Source organism: Bos indicus, chromosome 5 (genome assembly GCF_029378745.1).
Source record: "Bos indicus isolate NIAB-ARS_2022 breed Sahiwal x Tharparkar chromosome 5, NIAB-ARS_B.indTharparkar_mat_pri_1.0, whole genome shotgun sequence".
Classification (NCBI taxonomy): Eukaryota; Metazoa; Chordata; class Mammalia; order Artiodactyla; family Bovidae; genus Bos; species Bos indicus.
The window spans coordinates 41,677,675-41,696,705 of record NC_091764.1 but is presented as its reverse complement, the minus strand read 5'-3'; the positions used below and the strand labels follow the sequence as shown (position 1 = coordinate 41,696,705).

At 36.6% G+C, this 19,031-nt stretch overlaps 1 protein-coding gene across 2 annotated transcripts in view; it reads right to left on the bottom strand.

Annotated features, from left to right (window-relative positions):
- Positions 1–795: 795 nt before the first annotated feature.
- ABCD2 (ATP binding cassette subfamily D member 2) overlaps positions 796–19,031 on the bottom strand; it is a 97,982-nt gene continuing 79,746 nt past the window's right edge. For both annotated transcript variants that reach the window (XM_070789270.1, XM_070789271.1), the window contains 2 exons: positions 11,828–11,953; positions 796–1,400 (listed from right to left, as the gene is read on the bottom strand). In XM_070789270.1, the coding sequence (XP_070645371.1) occupies positions 1,181–1,400; positions 11,828–11,953 (346 nt within the window). In that variant the 3' untranslated portion in view covers positions 796–1,180. The remainder of the gene's footprint in view (positions 1,401–11,827; positions 11,954–19,031) is intronic.

Sequence of the window (19,031 nt, the reverse complement as noted above, 5' to 3'; positions counted from 1 at the left end):
ATTACAATACAAGCATTACAAATTCTCTTTACAACATCTCATCTTTTATTGCTACTACAGCCCAGTTGAATTTCAAGGATAATAGTGAAAATAGCACTGAACCAGGGAAACAGGAAAACTTTATTTGAGCCTGGGATTTTCCCTTAAATAAATTTGCCTGATTAAGGCAAATATGAGTGTCAATTTTCTCAAAAGCAAACTAGGAAAAATAATATCTGCCTCAAAAGTTTGCCATAAGGATTAAAATGAAGTGATGTAAATGAGAACTGTAAATTATATTACTATAAATTGCAAATTATAAAGTACTATTTCAATGTATATTATAACTCTGATTTTGAAAATCTCTCTATTCTTATAGCACTGCTATTTTTAAAATGTGGTGGACTCCTTTGAACATAAAAACAAGCTAAGTATTTCTGGACAGAATTTGCAATAAATAATCCTTTCAAGTAAAGTAACAGGCTGAGACAAACATTGTTTGGATACTCCTTTTCCATATTGGCAATTCTCTTTTTAGAATGAAAAAGTTTACTAACAAATACATAAGATTCTCATTAAAGTGAACTTGTTATGTGCCCACATTGAGATGCTCAAAATTTAAAATTTAAAATAGGATATTTTTTACATATAAAAGAAGCATAGCCATGCTTCTTTCTTTCAACCACTGTCATTAAAAGAATTTTTTCATGTTGAAATTATCGATCAAACTATTGTGTACACAGGTTTAGCTGACCACTATCAATAAAGGAACATAGATTCTAGCTGTTAAATCTAACAATCATAAATGGACAAAAATGTCACTCAAACTTTTATTTTTATGCACATGGTTTCAACGCAAACATTGTTCTTGTCTGTCCTCAAGATGGGTCTCATGTTTGTCAAGACTTTCAGACACATCACATACACATAGCAAATTTGCTAACTTACCTAGAAAATCCTGCTTTACATGTGAATTAGTCTTTCATTAGGAATTAGTATAAGCCATAATGACTAATCTTACATAACGCATTTGTTTATTTTCTTCTGAAAAGTCAGCTCATACATTTCCTTTATGCTAAAATCTTATAAAACATTTCTTGCTACCTTTTTTCCCTCTGTCCTTAGCTTAACAATGCATGAACTGTAACCATGTCTCTGAGCCTTTAATTAAAAATTAACATTTAAAACATATCAGAATAAATTAGGATGTTTCATCTTCATTTTTTATTGTTTTCAGCACTGAGTCTTCTCCCAAAATTTTACATAGTTCATTGAGTCTCTGCTGCATTTTGGGAATTCCGGCTAGCTGAGATTCTAGCTTTTGTTTTTCTTCACTTAGTGTTAAACGAATAGCACTATCCAGTTGTTCAAAGCGCCAACCTCCTTCACCATCAAACTGTAACAAATGAGTGTGGTATTTCCTGCATAATCAAAATGAAATCATATTATTAGCAATAATTACACAAGGCCATTTTACTTACAGATTTATCATTCTAATTGATATTTAAAGGCAAATTTTAAGTAAGGTATCTATTTTACATTTGATTTTCAAGAATCCCTCAAGTGGTAAAATATTGTGATTGTTTTCACTCACAAAATCATTAATTTCTAGAAAATTCTATTGTTTGTATTAAATTTATTTTATATTCTGAATATATGTGAATTGCAAAGGAAGACATACTATTACATTTATTTATATTCATAACCTAGTATAGCTCCTGAATAAATATAAAATACTTAAAAAGTGAAGAACTAAAGATGAAAGTGGAAGAGGAGAGTGACAAGGTTGGCTTAAAAACTCAACATTCAGAAAACTAAGATCATGGCATCCAGTCCCACCACTTCATGGGAAATAGATGGGGAAACAGTGGAAACAGTGAGACTTTATTTTGGGGGGCTCCAAAATCACTGCAGATGGTGACTGCAGCCATGATATTAAAAGATGCTTGCCCCTTGGAAGAAAAGTTATCACCAACCTAGACAGTGTATTAAAAAGCAGAGACACTACTTTGCCAACAAAGGCAAAGCTATGGTTTTTCCAGTAGTCATGTATGGATATGAGAGTTGGACTACAAAGAGAGTTGGACTATAAAGAAAGCTGAGCGCCGAAGAATTGATGCTTTTGAATTGTGGTGTTGGAGAAGACTCTTGAGAGTCCCTTGGACTGCAAGGAGATCCAACCAGTCCATCCTAAAGGAAATCAGTCCTGAATATTCATTGGAAGGACTGATACTGAAGCTGAAACTCCAATCTTTTGGCCACCTGATGAGAACGGACTCATTGGAAAAGACCCTGATGCTGGGAAAGATTGAAGTGGGAGAAGGAGGGAACGACAGAGGATGAGATGATTGGATGGCATCACCAACTTGATGGACATGAGTTTGAGTAAACTCTGGGACTTGGTGATGGACAGGGAAGCCTGACGTGCTGCAGTCCATGGGGTCGCAAAAGAGTTGGACATGACTGAGTGACTGAACTGAACTAGAATGGGAATAAGAACAGGAAGCAGAGGCAAGAAAGTAAAAATTTTAAAGGTTATTAAGAAAATAACTAAGAAGAATAAAGGAAATACACTATCCTTTGGGAATGAGTTAGTCAACATAAGAAAAATTTCTCAAAAATCAAAGTTTTAAAATGTTTTTTTAAAAATAAACTTATAGAAATCCTCTAAAGCCAGTTTCATGCTTTCATATAATTTGCTCTCTTTTTCTTATGGTTCAAGTTCATAACTAGGAATTTCAGAGAGGTATAGAGATGATTTTTACTGATGAGACAGGAGGTAAACAACCTTTTCCTAAGTGAAAGTTAAGGTTACCAATCTTTGGGAATTGTAGGGTGTATGTTTAAAGTAGGTAGTCCTGGCAGATCTGGCCTCATATGGCTGAGCTACTGCATCTTGACACTATGCTGAAGTGGCACATGTTCTTATGTGTCTTCAGTTTTTATGCTTTTACCTTACAGGTTTTCTCACTTCTTGATTTCTTTTAAGTTCTCATTGTTATTAGTTACTATGTTCAGTGTGGATATATCAGGTCACTTTACCCTCCTTTCTAAAATTGAAATATGATTTATATATTATAAATTTATTCTTTTAGAATATAAAATTCAGTGATTTTTGGTATAGTCACACCCTCATGTAACCACCAGCACTATCCAATTCCAGAATATTTCTTCATTCCCCAAAGAATCCTCATACCCATTAGCAGTCCATCTCCATTTCTTCTGCTGCTCAGTCCCTGCCTACTACCAAGCTCCTCTCTGCAGATTTGTCTATTCTGGATATTTCATACATACAGACTCATATGAAACAGCTTTTTGTTACTGACTTCTTCCACTCCTTGGAAGGAAAGTTATGACCAACCTAGATAGCATATTCAAAAGCAGAGACATTACTTTGCCAACAAAGGTTCGTCTAGTCAAGGCTATGGTTTTTCCTGTGGTCATGTATGGATGTGAGAGTTGGACTGTGAAGAAGGCTGAGCGCTGAAGAATTGATGCTTTTGAACTGTGGTGTTAGAGAAGACTCTTGAGAGTCCCTTGGACTGCAAGGAGATCCAGCCAGTCCATTCTGAAGGAGATCAGCCCTGGGATTTCTTTGGAAGGAATGATGCTAAAGCTCAAACTCCAGTACTTTGGCCACCTCATGTGGAGTTGACTCATTGGAAAAGACTCTGATGCTGGGAGGGATTGGGAGCAGGAGGAGAAGGGGATGACAGAGGATGAGATGGCTGGATGGCATCTCTGACTCAATGGACGTGAGTCTCAGTGAACTCCGGGAGTTGGTGATGGACAGGGAGGCCTGGTGTGCTGCGATTCATGGGGTTGCAAAGAGTTGGACACGACTGAGTGACTGATGTGATCTGATCTGATCTTCCACCCAACAAATGATCTAAAAGTTGTAGTATTAGTACTTCATTTTTATGGCTTAATAATATTCCATTTATGGTATTATACATTTTGTCTATTTATCAATTGATAGAAATTTGGGTTTCATTACATTTTGATTGGATGGTTTTACCATTAAGACGCGGAAATTAAACTAATTAAATTAAACTATGCCTAAAAGGGTAAATATCACTCTTAAGCTGAAGGCTGATGTTCATATGTTTGATATCATATGACAGATACTAATCTTTTCCATATACTTTTGAGTAACTATCTTTAAGGTTTCAACTTTTCCATAAATTTGACCTCCCAACAGGTGGGACCTTGCTAAAATTAAATTTAAAACAATGTGTTCTTACATTAAGGGAAATTTTTTTTTTAATGACAACATTGCTATTAAAATACGAGAGCTAAAACAAAAGTAATGAAAAAACAAAAGAAGGATAGTGATACAGGAAAGAGAATTAATAGGGAAAAAATATCATTTTGTTTATTTCATTGTCAACTTCTCTTGGACTTTCCTAATCGTGAATCTTCAACCAGGAGCAATTTTAGAATGCAGTAGTTCAGATCTTGAGCAACTTCCATTTTCAGTGTATATTAAAGGTTTGGCTCATCATTCCAGTTCTACAACATTATTTGGTTTCTACACAGGGGAAGAAACCATATCAGTGTTTCATGACCTATGTTCTATATTATGTGCTAAAATACTATCTAAGGGTTTATTTTAGTCAGAGGAATTTAAAAGAAAACTATTTTAACAGAGGCTTTTTGGAAATAATCTGCAGACTTTCTGTACAAGTAAGATAAAGCATTGGATGTGGTAATTATAAAATTGCAATTCTATTCAGGAATCACATAATTTAATAAGCTTCTATAATTTTTGATGTCTTCAGATATAGTATTGATTTTACTCTTTATGATCAACAATTACCCATTTGTTGTATGGAGGAAAATATAATACATATTTTTCCTCTTCTGAAATCTTTTCAGGGAAAATAAGAATTTCATGTAGGAAGAGAGGATAATCAGAAATGATAGATTTCTATAACCTAAAATGACTAAACTAGTTCATAAATCAGAATTAACATGATTATTAGTTTACAGGGAAATACACCATGGGTAGCTACAATTAAAAACATGTTTGTTCGTTTGGTTTTTGGTTCAAAAGTATGAAATTATATTTTATTATTTATTTAAAAATTTGTCTACTACACACCTGTTTGAAATGGCAAGAATCCAGAACACTGACATCTTCAAAAGCTGATAAAGCTGTGGACCAACAGGAACTCTCTTTCATTGTTTTTTGGTGGTTTAGTCGCTAAGTTGTGTCCCACTCTTGCAAACCTATGGACTGTAGCCTGCTAGGCTCCTTTGTCCATGGGATTCTCCAGGCAGGAATACTGGAGTGGGTTGCCATTTCCTTCTCCAGGGGCTTTCATTGCTAGTGGAAATGAAAAGTGGAATAGCTATTTTGGAATACAGTTTTGTAGTTTCTAACACAACTAAACACACTCTTACCAGTACGATCCAGTAACTTCACTTCTTGATATTTACTTAAAGGGACTTGAGAAAATGCATGTCAACACAAAAACCTGCATATGAATGTTTATAACACCTTTATTCATAATGGCTAACACTTGGAGGCAACCAAGCCTATCTTCAGTAGGTGAATGGATAAACACACTGTGTACGTTGAAACAATGAAATATTATTTAACGCTAAAAAGAAATGAGGTATCAAGCTGTGAAAAGACATGGAGGAAACAAATGATTATCACTAAGTTAAAGAAAACAGTCTGAAAAGGCTACATACTGAATGGTTCCAGGTACATGATATTCCAGGAAAGGAAAAACTGTGGACACATTAAAGATGAGTGGTTTCTGGGGTTGACGTTGTTGTTTAGTCTCTAAGTTGTGTCCAACTTTTTGCAACCCCATGGACTGCAGTGCACCAGGCTTCACTGTCCTTCACTATCTCCAGAGTTTGCTCAAACCCATGACCATTGAGCCAGTGATGCTATCCAACCATCTCATCCTTTGTGGTCTCCTTCTCTTCCTGCCCTCAATCTTTCCTAGCATCAGGGTCTTTTCTAATGAGTTGGTTCTTTGCATCAGGTGAACAAAATATTAGAATTTCAGTTTCAGCCTCAGTCCTTCCAATGAATATTCAGGGTTGATTTCCTTCAGGATTGACTGGTTTGATCACTTTGCAGCCTAAGAGAATCTCAAGAATATTCTCCAGCACCACAATTCAAAGCATCAATTCTTCAGTGCTCAGGCTTCTTTATAGTCAAACTCTCACATCCATACATGACTACTGGAAAAACCAGAGCTTTGATTAGATGGGCCTTTGTTGGCAAAATGATGTCTCTACTTTTTAATACACTGTCTAGGTTTGTAATAGCTTTGCTTCCAAGGAACAGAGGTCTTTTAATTTCATGATTGCAGTCACTGACTGCAGTGATTTGGAGCCCAAGAAAATAAAATCTGTTTTGCTTCCACTTTTTCCTTTTCTATTTGTCATGAAGTTCTGGGATTGGAATTTATGATCCATGGGTTGAGAAGAGGGATAAAATGGCAGAGCACAGAGGATTTTTAGAGCAATCAAAATACTCTGTATAACACTATAAGGATGCATTTTTCAAATTTGAGGACATATTGAGTGCAGCACTTTCACAGCATCATCTTTTAGGACTTAAAACAGTCAACTGGAATGCCATCAGCTCCACTAGCTTTGTTCTTTGTAATGCTTCCTAAGGCCCACTTGACTTCACATTCCAGGATGTTTGGATCTAGGTGAGTGGTCACACCATCATGATTATCTGGGTCATTAAGATCTTTTCTGTATAGTTCTTCTGTGTATTCTTGCCATGTCTTCTTAATATCTTCTGTTTCTGTTAGGTCCATACCATTTCTGTCCTTTATTGTGCCCTTCTTTGCATGAAATGTTCCCTTGGTATCTCTAATTTTCCTGGAGACCTCTAGTCTTTCCCATTCTATTGTTTTCCTCTCTTTCTTTGCATTGATCACTGAAGATGGCTTTCTTATCTCTCCTTTCTATTCTTTGGAACTCTGCAATTAAATGGGTATATCTTTCCTTTTCTCTTTTGCCTTTAGCTTCTCTTATTTTCTCTGCTATTTGGAAGGTCCCCTCTGACAACCATTTTGCCTTTTTGCATTACTTTTTCTTGGGGATTGTCTTGATCCTTGTCTCTTGTACAATGTCACGAACCTCCATCCATAGTTCATCAGGCACTGTATCAGATCTAGTCCCTTAAATCTATTTCTCACTTCCACTGTATAATCATAAGGGATTTGATTTAGGTCATACATCTATGGTCTAGTGGTTTCCCCTACTTTCTTCAATTTAAGTCTGAATTTGGCAATAAGGAGTTCATGATATGAGCCACAGTCAGCTCCCGGTCTTGTTTTTGCTGACTGTATAGAGCTTCTCTATCTTTGGCTGCAAAGAATATAATCAATCTGATTTCGGTGTTGACCATCTGGTGATGTCCATGTGTAGAGTCTTCTCTTGTGTTGTTGGAAGAGGGTGTTTGCTATGACCAGTGCATTCTCTTGGTATGTTAGCCTTTGCCCTGCTTCATTTTGTACACCAAGACCAAAATGGACTGCTACCTCAAGTATCTCTTGACTTCCTACTTTTTCATTTCAGTCAGTCCCCTATGAGCTATTTCAAATCCTAAAAGATGATGCTGTGAAAGTGCTGCACTCAATATGATAGCAAATTCGGAAAACTCAGCAATTGCCGCAGGATAGGAAAAGGTCAGTTTTCATCCCAATCCAAAGAAAGACAATGCCAAAGAATGCTCAAACTACTGTACAATTGAATTCATCTCACATGCTAGCAAAATAATGTTCAAAATTCTCCAAGCCAGGCTTCAACAGTACATGAACTGTGACTTCTAGATGTTCAAGCTGGGTTTAGAAAAGGCAGAGGAACCAGAGTTCAAATTGCCAACATCAGTTGGATCATAGAAAAAGCAAGAGAATTCCAGAAAAACTCTACTTCTCTTTATTGACTATGCCAAAGTCTTTGACTGTGTGGATCACAACAAATTGTGGAAAATTCTTCGAGAGATGGGAATACCAGACCACCTGACCTGCCTCCTGAGAAATCTGTATGCAGGTCAAGAAGCAACAGATAGAACTGGACATCGAACAACAGACTGGTTACAAATTGGGAAAGGAGTACATCAAGACTATATATTGTCATCCTGCTTATTTAACTTATATGCAGAATGATCAAGCAAAATGCTGGGCTGGAGGAAGCACAAGCTGGAATCAAGATTGCCAGGAGAATTATCAATAGCCTTAGATATGCAGATGATACCACCCTTATGGCAGAAAGCAAAGAAGAACTAAAAAGCCTCTTGATGAAAGTAAACGAGGAGAGTGAAAAAGCTGGCTTAAAATTCAACATTCAGAAAACAGATATCATGGCATCTGGTGCCATCCATTCATGGCAAATTGATGGGGAAACAATGAAAACAATGAGAGACTATTTTTTTAGGCTCCAAAATCACTGCAGATGGTGACTGTAGTCATGAAATTATAAGATGCTTGCTTCCTGGAAGAAAAGCTATGACCAACCCAGAGAGCGTATTAAAAAGCAGAGACATTACTTTGCCAACAAAGGTCCATCTGGTCAAAGCTATGGTTTTTCCAGTAGTCATGTATGGATGTGAGTTGGGTTATAAAGAAAGGTGAACACTGAAAAATTGATGCTTTTGCACTGTGGGGTTGAAGAAGACTCTTGCGAGTCCCTTGGACTGCAAGGAGATCCAACCAGTCCATTCCAAAGGAAATCAGTCGTGAATATTCATTGGAAGGACTGATGTTGAAGCTTAAACTCCAATACTTTGGCCACCTGATGCAAAGAACTGACACATTTGATAAGACCCTGATGCTGGGAAAGATTGAAGGCGGGAGAACGTGATGACAGAGGATGAGATGGTTGGATGGCATCACCAACTCATTGGACACAAGTTTGAGTAAACTCTGGGAGTTGGTGATGGACAGGGAGGCCTGGTGTGCTGTAGTCCATGGAGTCACAGAGTCAGACATGACTGAGTGGTTAAACTGAACTGAACTGAACTGAACTGATGCTGAAGCTGAAACTCCAATACTTTGACTACCTGATGCAAACAACTGACTCATTGGAAAAGATCCTGATGCTGGAAAAGAATGAAGGAAGGAGGAAAAGGGGATGACAGAGGATGAGATGGTTGGATCACACCACTGACCTAATGGACATGAGTTTGAGTAAGTTCTGGAAGTTGGTGATCGACAGGGAATTCTGGCATGCAGCTGCATCCATGGGGTTGCGAAGAGTCAGACATGACTGAGTGACTGAACTGAACTGAACTGAACTGAGCCTGAAAGTGTGCAGGCCCAGTTGTGTATGACTATAATGGTAGACACATGTAATTATAAATCTGTCCAAACCTATACAATGTACAACAGTAAGTGAATCCTAAGGAAAATTATGGACTTTGGATGCTAAGAATGTATCAATATAGGTTCATCAATTATAACAATTATACCACTCTGGAGGGGGATGTTGATCATGGAGGAGGCTATACATGTATAGGGACAGAGAGTATGGGCATATTTCTGTATGTTCAATTTTGCTATGAACCTAAAACTTTTTTTTAAAGAAAAGTCTTAAAAACAACAACAATAAAAACCTCTTTGTTCTAAAATGAAAAAAAAAAAAAAAAAAAAAAAAACAACGCCAACTGTTCTGTTGCTTCCAACACCACTTTAGGCTACTTGAATAGGAACTAAATGACAAGAATGCATAATAAACTCATTGATAGAGGTTATAAAAATACCAGGACTGCGTTATAAAGGACTCAAAAGTTCTACAAGTCTGGCTCCACAGGCATATGTCATAATTGTATTAAACCAGTTCCTGTTGGTTCTCTCCAAGAGAAGGTCATAGATATCACTCATCGACATGGACTGTAACTCATCCTGGACCAGATCCAGACTGCCTCTGGGGAGATTGGCAAATCAGGGTCCTATCACTCCAGATGCTGATTAACAACAGAAAGACAAACTACAAAATTCTATAGAAAAGACCACTTCATGAAATTCTCTATTTTCAGGTAAACTTTGGGAAAGAAAAATATAAAAAAATCCAAATGTTTAAATGAAGTGTGAAATAGATTATCCTCTCAAAAGTAGAATTCAGAGTCAAAGAACTTTGAACAAATAAAATCTTATCTGAACTGAATACTCAACCTACTCACAGTCTTAAAGTAAGCATTCTCTATAAGGTAAAGGGATAGAAATGCTTTAAGCATTAACTTAAAGCTTGCTATTTAGTCTAGGTTTGAAGTCATGTACATAATGATAGCTTTGGCACAAATGTGATCAGCTACATGCTACAGAATGCTCCAGTCAGAGACAGAGGAGGAATCCTGCCTATCCCTGGGAAATAGGAAGCCATAGCACGTAGAGTCCACTATATACCTACTAACATGTCAAAGGAAAAGGTGTTGATTGATGAAACAGAAATGCAAATGTAGACAGTAGAATGTAGTGAGAATTAAAATTTTTTTATGAATCATGCATGAGATACCTTTTGAGTTCCTTATAATAAGTAGTGCAATAGAGGAGGGTATAGAGAATATGATCATAGAAAATTATGTTCCTCATTTTCTAGCTCTCAGTTTCTTCATCTGTATAATAGGAAAAATTAGGATACCTATAATGGCACCCCACTCCAGTACTCTTGCCTGGAAAATCCCACAGATGGAGGAGCCTGGTAGGCTGCAGTCCATGGGGTCGCTGGGAGTCGGACACGACTGAGCAAGTTCACTTTGACTTTTCACTTTCATGCATTGGAGGAGGAAATGGCAACCCACTCCAGTATTCTTGTTTAGAGAATCCCAGAGGTGGGGGAGCCTGGTGGGCTGCCATCTATGGGGTCGCACAGAGTCAGACACGACTGAAGCGACTTAGCAGCAGTAGCAGCAGCATACTCTATAAGGTTGCTATTAGGCTTAAATAAAATAAGCTTGGAATAGAATAGGTGTTGAATCTGCATTAGTGACTCTTATGATGATGATGAATCAATAAAAACATAAGGTGATGATAAAAATGGTGATCTTTTTTTAAAAAAGAGAAAATTCCATTAGGTTTTATGAAATATTATTTACAAAAAATGTCTTCTCATTTTTTTTGTTAAAACAAAGGAAAAAAAAAAAAAAAGCTCTGTTTACACACTCTAATTTTTCCCTTGACATAGTTTTCAATTTAATGTTGGTAAGGTCCCACACCCATTGGGAAGTCAAAGTTTTGGAAAACTTAAAACCTAAAGAGAGTTACTCAAAAGTATATGAAAGGACTTGTTTGGTTGTCTAGTGGTTAAGAATCCACCTGCTAATGCAGGGCACACTGGTTCAATTCCTGATCCAGAGAGATTTCACAGGCTGTGGAACAATTAAACCTGTGTGCTAAAACTACTAAGGCTGTACTCTACAGCCCACGCACACAATTACTGAGTTTGGGAGCAGCAGCTACTGAAGGCCGCACACTCTGGAGCCCATGCTCTGCAATAACAGAAGCCACTGTAATGAGAAGTCCACACGCCAAAACTAGAGAGCAGCCCCTGCTTACTTCCTGCCGCAACTGAGGAAAGCCTGTGTGTGACAACAAAGACCTTGTGCAGACAGAAATAAAATAAATAAATACAATTTTGAAAAGCGTATGGAAAAGATCACTAATTTCTGTCATATGTTATCAAGTACAGGAACTTCAACTTTTAGCTTAAGAGTGATGTCACTCTCTTAGGCATAGTTTAACCTTAACTGAAATGCAGGTGGAAAATAACTGAAATGTCTTATGCTCTATGGTAAAAAGTTTAGCAAAGTCATTCTTTAAGAAACAAAAAGAAAAATCATTTATCATAAATGAGCACTGGAAACACTTACCAAAGTGAAGGCCTGTGTGTTATAGAAAGTAAGGAAATTCCAGCTCCTTTTGCAGCCTGAAATATCTTTCCTTCAACATCAATGCTGACAGCACTGGTGCATTCATCTAGCAATGCATATTTTGGTCTTAAACATAAGCACAAATAAATTAATAATTTTCATTTTGAATTATAAACCTTTATTTAGCAATATGAACTGCAATGTTAACAATTTTAAAGGAGAAAAGAGAATAATGACATGTTTAAGGTGACAAATGATAAAGCAAAAAAAAGCAGTCATTCCCCCTTCTTTGGAATAGAATTTCATATTCTTCTTAGATTTTAAATAGATTTTTTTAATACCTGCTCATAATACAATAAGCTTTATTGCAGATTGGTGAATCATGACTGTGAGGCAGAAGAAAGATGACAGGTCACTGAAAGAACCTTGCTGCAAAAGACAGTTCATTCTTGGTGACAAGGTTCTAATTACACTAAAAATACATTTTAGTAGCGAATTATCGATCATGTCACAATTCTGTTTGCAAACATTTATTAAGAGATAATTTTATCAATAATGTAAATACCTAATCACTATTGATAGAATTTTGTTGATCTAAGACTCTACAAAAGTAAGTATGGCTAATCTGACAAATTTAGAGCCGGCATTTAACCTGGTAACATTGCCACTATTTTCTTTGAGAAAAAAATCTATATATATTTTTCTGATTGCACTCAACACTTTTTTTTCACTAGCTCAGTTTTTTTCTCTGGAAATGACAATCTACTACTATCAGAGGCACCTGACATTTGCCACCATATACTTCTGTTTACTCTCTTCCTTTCATTTTCACCCTCTAGCTCTTTATAATTTTTTCCTTTCTCTGTTTTCTTTCTGTCAATGGAACAGAATAGAGCCCAGAAATAAACTCACATATCTATGGATAATCTTTGACAAAGGAGGCAAGAATACAGAATGGGGAAAATATAGTCTCTTCAGCAAGTGGTATTGGGAGAGTTGGACAGCAATATGTAAATTAATGAAATTGGAACACACCCTCATACCACATGCAAAAACAGACTCAAAATGGCTTAAAGAGTTAAATACAAGACAAGACACCATGAAACTTCTAGTAGAGAACACAGACAAAACATTCTCTGACATAAATCAATGTTTTCTTAAGTCAGTCTCCCAAAACAATAGAAATAAAAGCAAAAATAAACAAATGAGACCTAATCAAACTTGTAAGCTTTTGCACAGCAAAGGAAAACATAAACAAAATTAAAAGACAATCTATGGACTGGGAGAAAAGTCTTTTTAAATGATACAACTGACAAGGGTTTAATTTCTAAAACACACAAACAACTTCTATGATTCAATAACAACAACAAAAATTAACCCAACCAAAAAATGGGCAGAAGACATAAATAGATAATTCTCCAAAGAAGACATATCCATGGCCAACAGGTACATGGAAAGAGACTCATTATTTCTAATTATTAGAGAAATGCAAGTCAAAACTCCAATGAGGTACCAACTCACATCAGTCAGAACAGCTATCATGAAAAAATCTTCAAATAATAAATGCTGGAGAGGGTTTGAAGAAAAATGCAAACATCTTATTTATACTGTTGGTAGGAATGTAAGTTGGTACAGTGACTATGGAAAACAGTATTAAGATTACTCAAAAAGCTAAAATTAAAGTTTCTGTGTCTGTGTGTTAGTCACTCAGTCATTTTTGATTATTTGCGATTTCATGGACTGCAGTCTGCCAGGTTCTTCTGTCCATGGAATTCTCCAGGCAAGAATACTGGTATGGGTTGCCATTCCCTTCTCCAGGGGATATTCCTGACCCAGGGATCAAACTCAGGTCTCCCGTACTGCAGGCAGATTTTTTACGGTCTGAGCAACCAGGGAAGTGCATATGATCCAGCAATCCCATTCCTGGGCATATACCTAGATAAAGCTATAATTTGAAAAGATACATGCACTCCTATGATCAAAGCAGCACTATTTAAAATAGCCAACTTATATGCAGAGTATATCATGAGAAACGCTGGGCTGGAAGAAGCACAAGCTGGAATCAAGATTGCCGGGAGAAATATCAATAACCTCAGACATGCAGATGATACCACCCTTATGGCAGAAAGTGAAGAGGAACTAAAAAGCCTCTTGATGAAAGTGAAAGAGGAGAGTGAAAAAGCTGGCTTAAAGCTCAACATTCAGAAAACTAAGATCATGGCATCTTGTTCCATCACTTCATGACAGATAGATGAGGAAACAGTGGAAACAGTGTCAGACTTTAGTTTTTTGGGCTCCAAATCACTGCAGATGGTGATTGCAGCCATGAAATTAAAAGACACTTACTCCCTTGGAAGGAAAGTTATGAGCAACCTAGATACCATATTGAAAAGCAGAGACATTACTTTGCCAACAAAGGTCTGTCTAGTCAAGGCTATAGTTTTTCCAGTGGTCATGTATGGATGTGAGAGTTGGACTGTGAAGAAAACTGAGCACCGAAGAATTGATGCTTTTGAACTGTGGTGTTGGAGAAGACTCTTGAGAGTCCCTTGGACTGCAAGGAGATCCAACCAGTCCATCCTAAAGGAGATCAGTCCTGGGTGTTCATCAGAAGGACTGATGCTGAGGCTAAAACTCCAATACTTTGGCCACCTCATGCGAAGAGTTGACTCACTGGAAAAGACCCTGATGCTGGGAGGGATTGGGGCCAGGAGGAGAAGGGGATGACAGAGGATGAGATGGCTGGATGGCATCACCGCCTCAATAGACATGAGTTTGAGTGAACTCTGGGAGTTGGTGATAGACAGGGAGGCCTGGCATGCTGTGATTCATGGGGTCGTAAAGAGTTGGACATGACTGAGCGACTGAACTGAACTGAACTGAACTGAACTGAAGACATGGAAGCAACCTAAATGAATATGGACAGATGAATGCATAAAGAAGATTTGGTGTGTTCCACAAAATGAAATAGTACTTAGCCATAAAAAAATAATGAAATAATGCTATTTTCAGCAACATGGATGCAACCAGAGATTATCATACTAAGTAAAGACAGCCAGAGAAAGACAAATATCATATGCTATTATATTTTATATGAACATGAACCTATCTGTGAAATACAGACTCATGGACATAGAGAACTTGTTTATGGTTGCCAAGGGGGAGGGATGGGGGAGGAAGGCGTGAGAGGTTGGGGTAAGCAGATGTAAACTGTTATACATGGAAAGGGTAAACAGAAGATTTTCTACTGTATAGTAAGAGAACTATATTCAGTATCATATGACAAACCATAAAATGGAGATTCATTTTTTTAAATAGAATATATACATATACACACACACACATATATATATAACTGAATCATTTTGCTGTACAGGAGTAATTAATACAACACTGTAAATCAACTATGCTTCAGGAAAAAATACACTGTAAAAGAATAAAATAAAATGACAAAGAAAAGATAAAATTGAAACCAGTAGTAATTTCTCACTCAGCAAAAATATTTGGCACTTCAAACTCTTTTCCTAGTAATTTGATGGATTGTTTATTAATAGGATCCTGTTTAATATTGGGGGGTACCCTGTCAAGGATAATAGAGGGCTTCTCTGGTGGTCCAGTGGTTAATAGTCCACCTTGCAATGCAAGGGACACTGGTTTGATCCATGGTCCAGGAGGCTCCCACATGCCATGGAGCAGCAAGCCCATAAGCCACAACTGCTGAGCCTGCACTCCAGAAGCCCATGTGCCTAGAGCCTGTGCTCTGCAACAAGAGAAGCCATCACAATGAGAAGTCCATGCCCCGCAACAAAGGGTAGCTTCTGCTCACCACAACTAGGGAAAGCCCTCATGCAGTACCAATGACTTAGCATAGCCAAAAATAACTAAATGTAAGTATAAAGATACAGGAGACAAACCCAACTTTAACACTACACTTGATTTTAATATTAGCTCTCCACACAAAGAAATAAAGATCACTGCAGTTTCCCCTTGACAACAGAAGTGGTTTAACTGGTTAGCTTTTGGTTATTGTTCAGGTTAAAGTATCAAGAATTATTTGTCTCAGAGTTTATTTCTGTTTGTGGATGATTTTCTTAAGTAAAAATGAGAGAGGATAAAAGGAAGTATAAAACAGAGAGGCTTGGGGTAAAATTTTATTTTTTTGTATAACTCTATTTTTAGTAATGGTACTGTATTGTCTTATTTTTTAGAGTGCTTTGAGGTAAACAGAAGAGATGCCATTTTAGAATTAGAAAAAACGTATATTTCTTACACTCTGTTGTCATAGCAACTCCTAGCCTAGCAGATGTAAGATATTTTGTTTCCTTGGTAGAACTGGTTTTGTGGTGTGTGTGTGTGTGTGTGTGTGTGTGTGTGTGTGTGTGTACGCATGCGTACACGCATGCAAATATATTAAGCAGGGACTGTAAGCTGAAACTGATATAACTAAGTTAAACATTAGATAACACTGTTTCTCAGATTTTTCTTTTGGTGCATCATCAGAAGAGTGAGGCTTAAGAAGGATCTAATCTATTTCCTATAAGGTGGGACTTTTCTAACCATTTTTAAACATTAAAATTAAAATCCTCTCAAAAAGACTAAGATTTTGACACATAATTCTCCTTGCTAAAGTACTCCACTTTAGTTGTTAGCTCAAGTCTTTCTCATTATAATTCAAATCTTCTTAATAATTCTTTGAGAAAGAAGGGAGGCAATTTTTCATTATTATACTTTTCCTTCACTGGGTTTTTAAAATTTTTTTAAGTTGATTTATAATGTTACATTAATTACTCCTATACAGCAAGGTGATTAAGATATATATATATATACATGTATGTGTGTGTGTTTAGTTGCTTAGTCATATCTGACTCTTTGTGACCCCATGGACTGTAGCCCACAAGGGTCCTCTGTCCATGGGATTTCCCAGGCAAGAATACTGGAGTGGGTTGCCATTTCCTATATATATTCAGATATATATGTATACATGTATATATACATATATATCTGAATCACTTTGTTGTATATATATGTATATACATATATGTCTGAATCACTTTGTTGTACAGGAGTAATTAATATAATATTGTAAATCAACTATAATAAAATATAATACATATATTCTTTTTTATATTCTTCTCCATTATGGCTTATCATAGGATAGCGAACATAGTTCCTTTTGCTATACAGCAGGACCCTGTTGTTTATCCATTATACATATAAAAGCTCACATTTGCTAACCCCCACCTACTCAGTCCGTTCCCACAAATCCTCTCTCCTAGCAAGCACTAATCTGTTCTCTCTGTTAATGAATATGTTTCTGCTTCATAGATAGGTTTATTTGTGTCATATTTTAGATTCCACATATGAATGACCTCATATGGTATTTGCTTTCTCTTTCTGACTTACTTCATTTAGTATGATAACCTCTAGTTGCATCTGTGTTGCTGCAAATGGCATTCTTTCTTTTTTTTTTTTTTTAAGCTAAGAAGTATTCCATTATATAGATGTACCACATGTTTATCTTTCATCTGTAGATGGACATTTAGGTGGTTTCCATGTCTGGGCTATTGTGAATAGTGCTGCTATGAATACTGGGGTGCATGTATCTTTATGAATTATAGTTTTGTACAGATATATGCCCAGGAGTGGGATTGCTGGGTCATATGGTAATTTTAGTTTTAGTTTTCTAAGGAACCTGCACACTGGTTTCCACAGTAGCTTTACCAACTTACATTTCCACAAACAGTGAGGTCCTTCACTAGCTTTAGTATTTTTTATTCAGTATCATTTTATACCAAAAATATTTTAGATACATGAGTATCAAGTATTTAAGTGATAGGCACTTAAAAATCTCTTTAGGTTAGCATCTTTTATTAATGCCACTTGCTTTTTATCTTATTAACACACTGACATAATGAGAAATTTACAGCACATATCACGTTCCATCATTTTACATTTCAGGCTTCAGTTGTAGTTCAGTTGGTAAAGAAACTGCCTGCAATGCAGGAGCCCTGGGTTTGATTCTTGGGTTGGGAAGATTTAACTGGAGAAGCAAATGGCAACCCACTCCAGTATTCTTGCCTGGAGAATCCCATGGACAGAGGAGCCTGGCAGGTTACAGTCCATGGGATTGCAAGAGTCAGACATGACTGAGCAAGAAAACCACCAGCATGTCACATTTCACCAACTATATGGGGGATCATATTACTGAATATTTATGGACAAGGCACAGACAGATTCAAGGTAATAGTGGTTAACAGATAGTCATAAATTTCATACTACAAAGTTTACTCTCGAATCTCACTACATTATCTCAAAAAAGTCATTGTAAAATATACTTCACTAAAAATTCAGAGTTTGCATATTTTAGTTTATATTTTTTAGTTTGCCTTATCCTTGAACTAACCATGTATGTTATTAAAATACCATGTTATTACACAACATTTTTCTCATGTATAAACTCCAGCTATAACACAAAATAATACATATTGTATGATTTAATTTTGGGGCTTCTCTGGTGGCTCAGACAGTAAAGAATCTGCCCACAATGTGGGAGACCTGGGTTTGATCCCTGGGTCGGGAAGATCCCCTGAAGGATGGAATGGCAACCCACTCCAGTATTCTTGCCTGGAGAATTCCATGGAGAGAGGAGCCTAGTGAGCTCCAGTCCATGGGGTTGCAAAGAGTTGGACATAATTGAGCGACAAACACACACACAACATGATTAATTTATATGAAGTTGTAGAACAGGAGAACTAATTTATGCATTAGAAATGGAAACAGAAATTGTCTATGGAAAGATTTGACTGGAAAGGGGCATGAGGGACTTTCTAAGTGATAGAATCATTCTTTATCTTAATTGGGATATTGATTATATATTGTATATACATTTATCAGAATTCATTGAATTGAATACTGAAATACATTTATGTATTTGGTACATAAATGTTATAATAATAATAAACAAACCTTGGCTAGCTATTACATAGTAATACACATAATAGGATACAAAATAAAAAGAGGGATACAAGGAGTTCCCTTGTGGTCCAGTTGTTAGGACTCAGTGCTTTCACTGCTGGGGCCTGATTTCAATCCCTGGTCAGGGAACTAAGATTCCACAAGCCATGTGGTATGCCCCCCCCCCAAAAAAAGAGGAATATAAACTGTAAATACTTTATGAAAATAGTTACATATTAAAAAGTTAAAA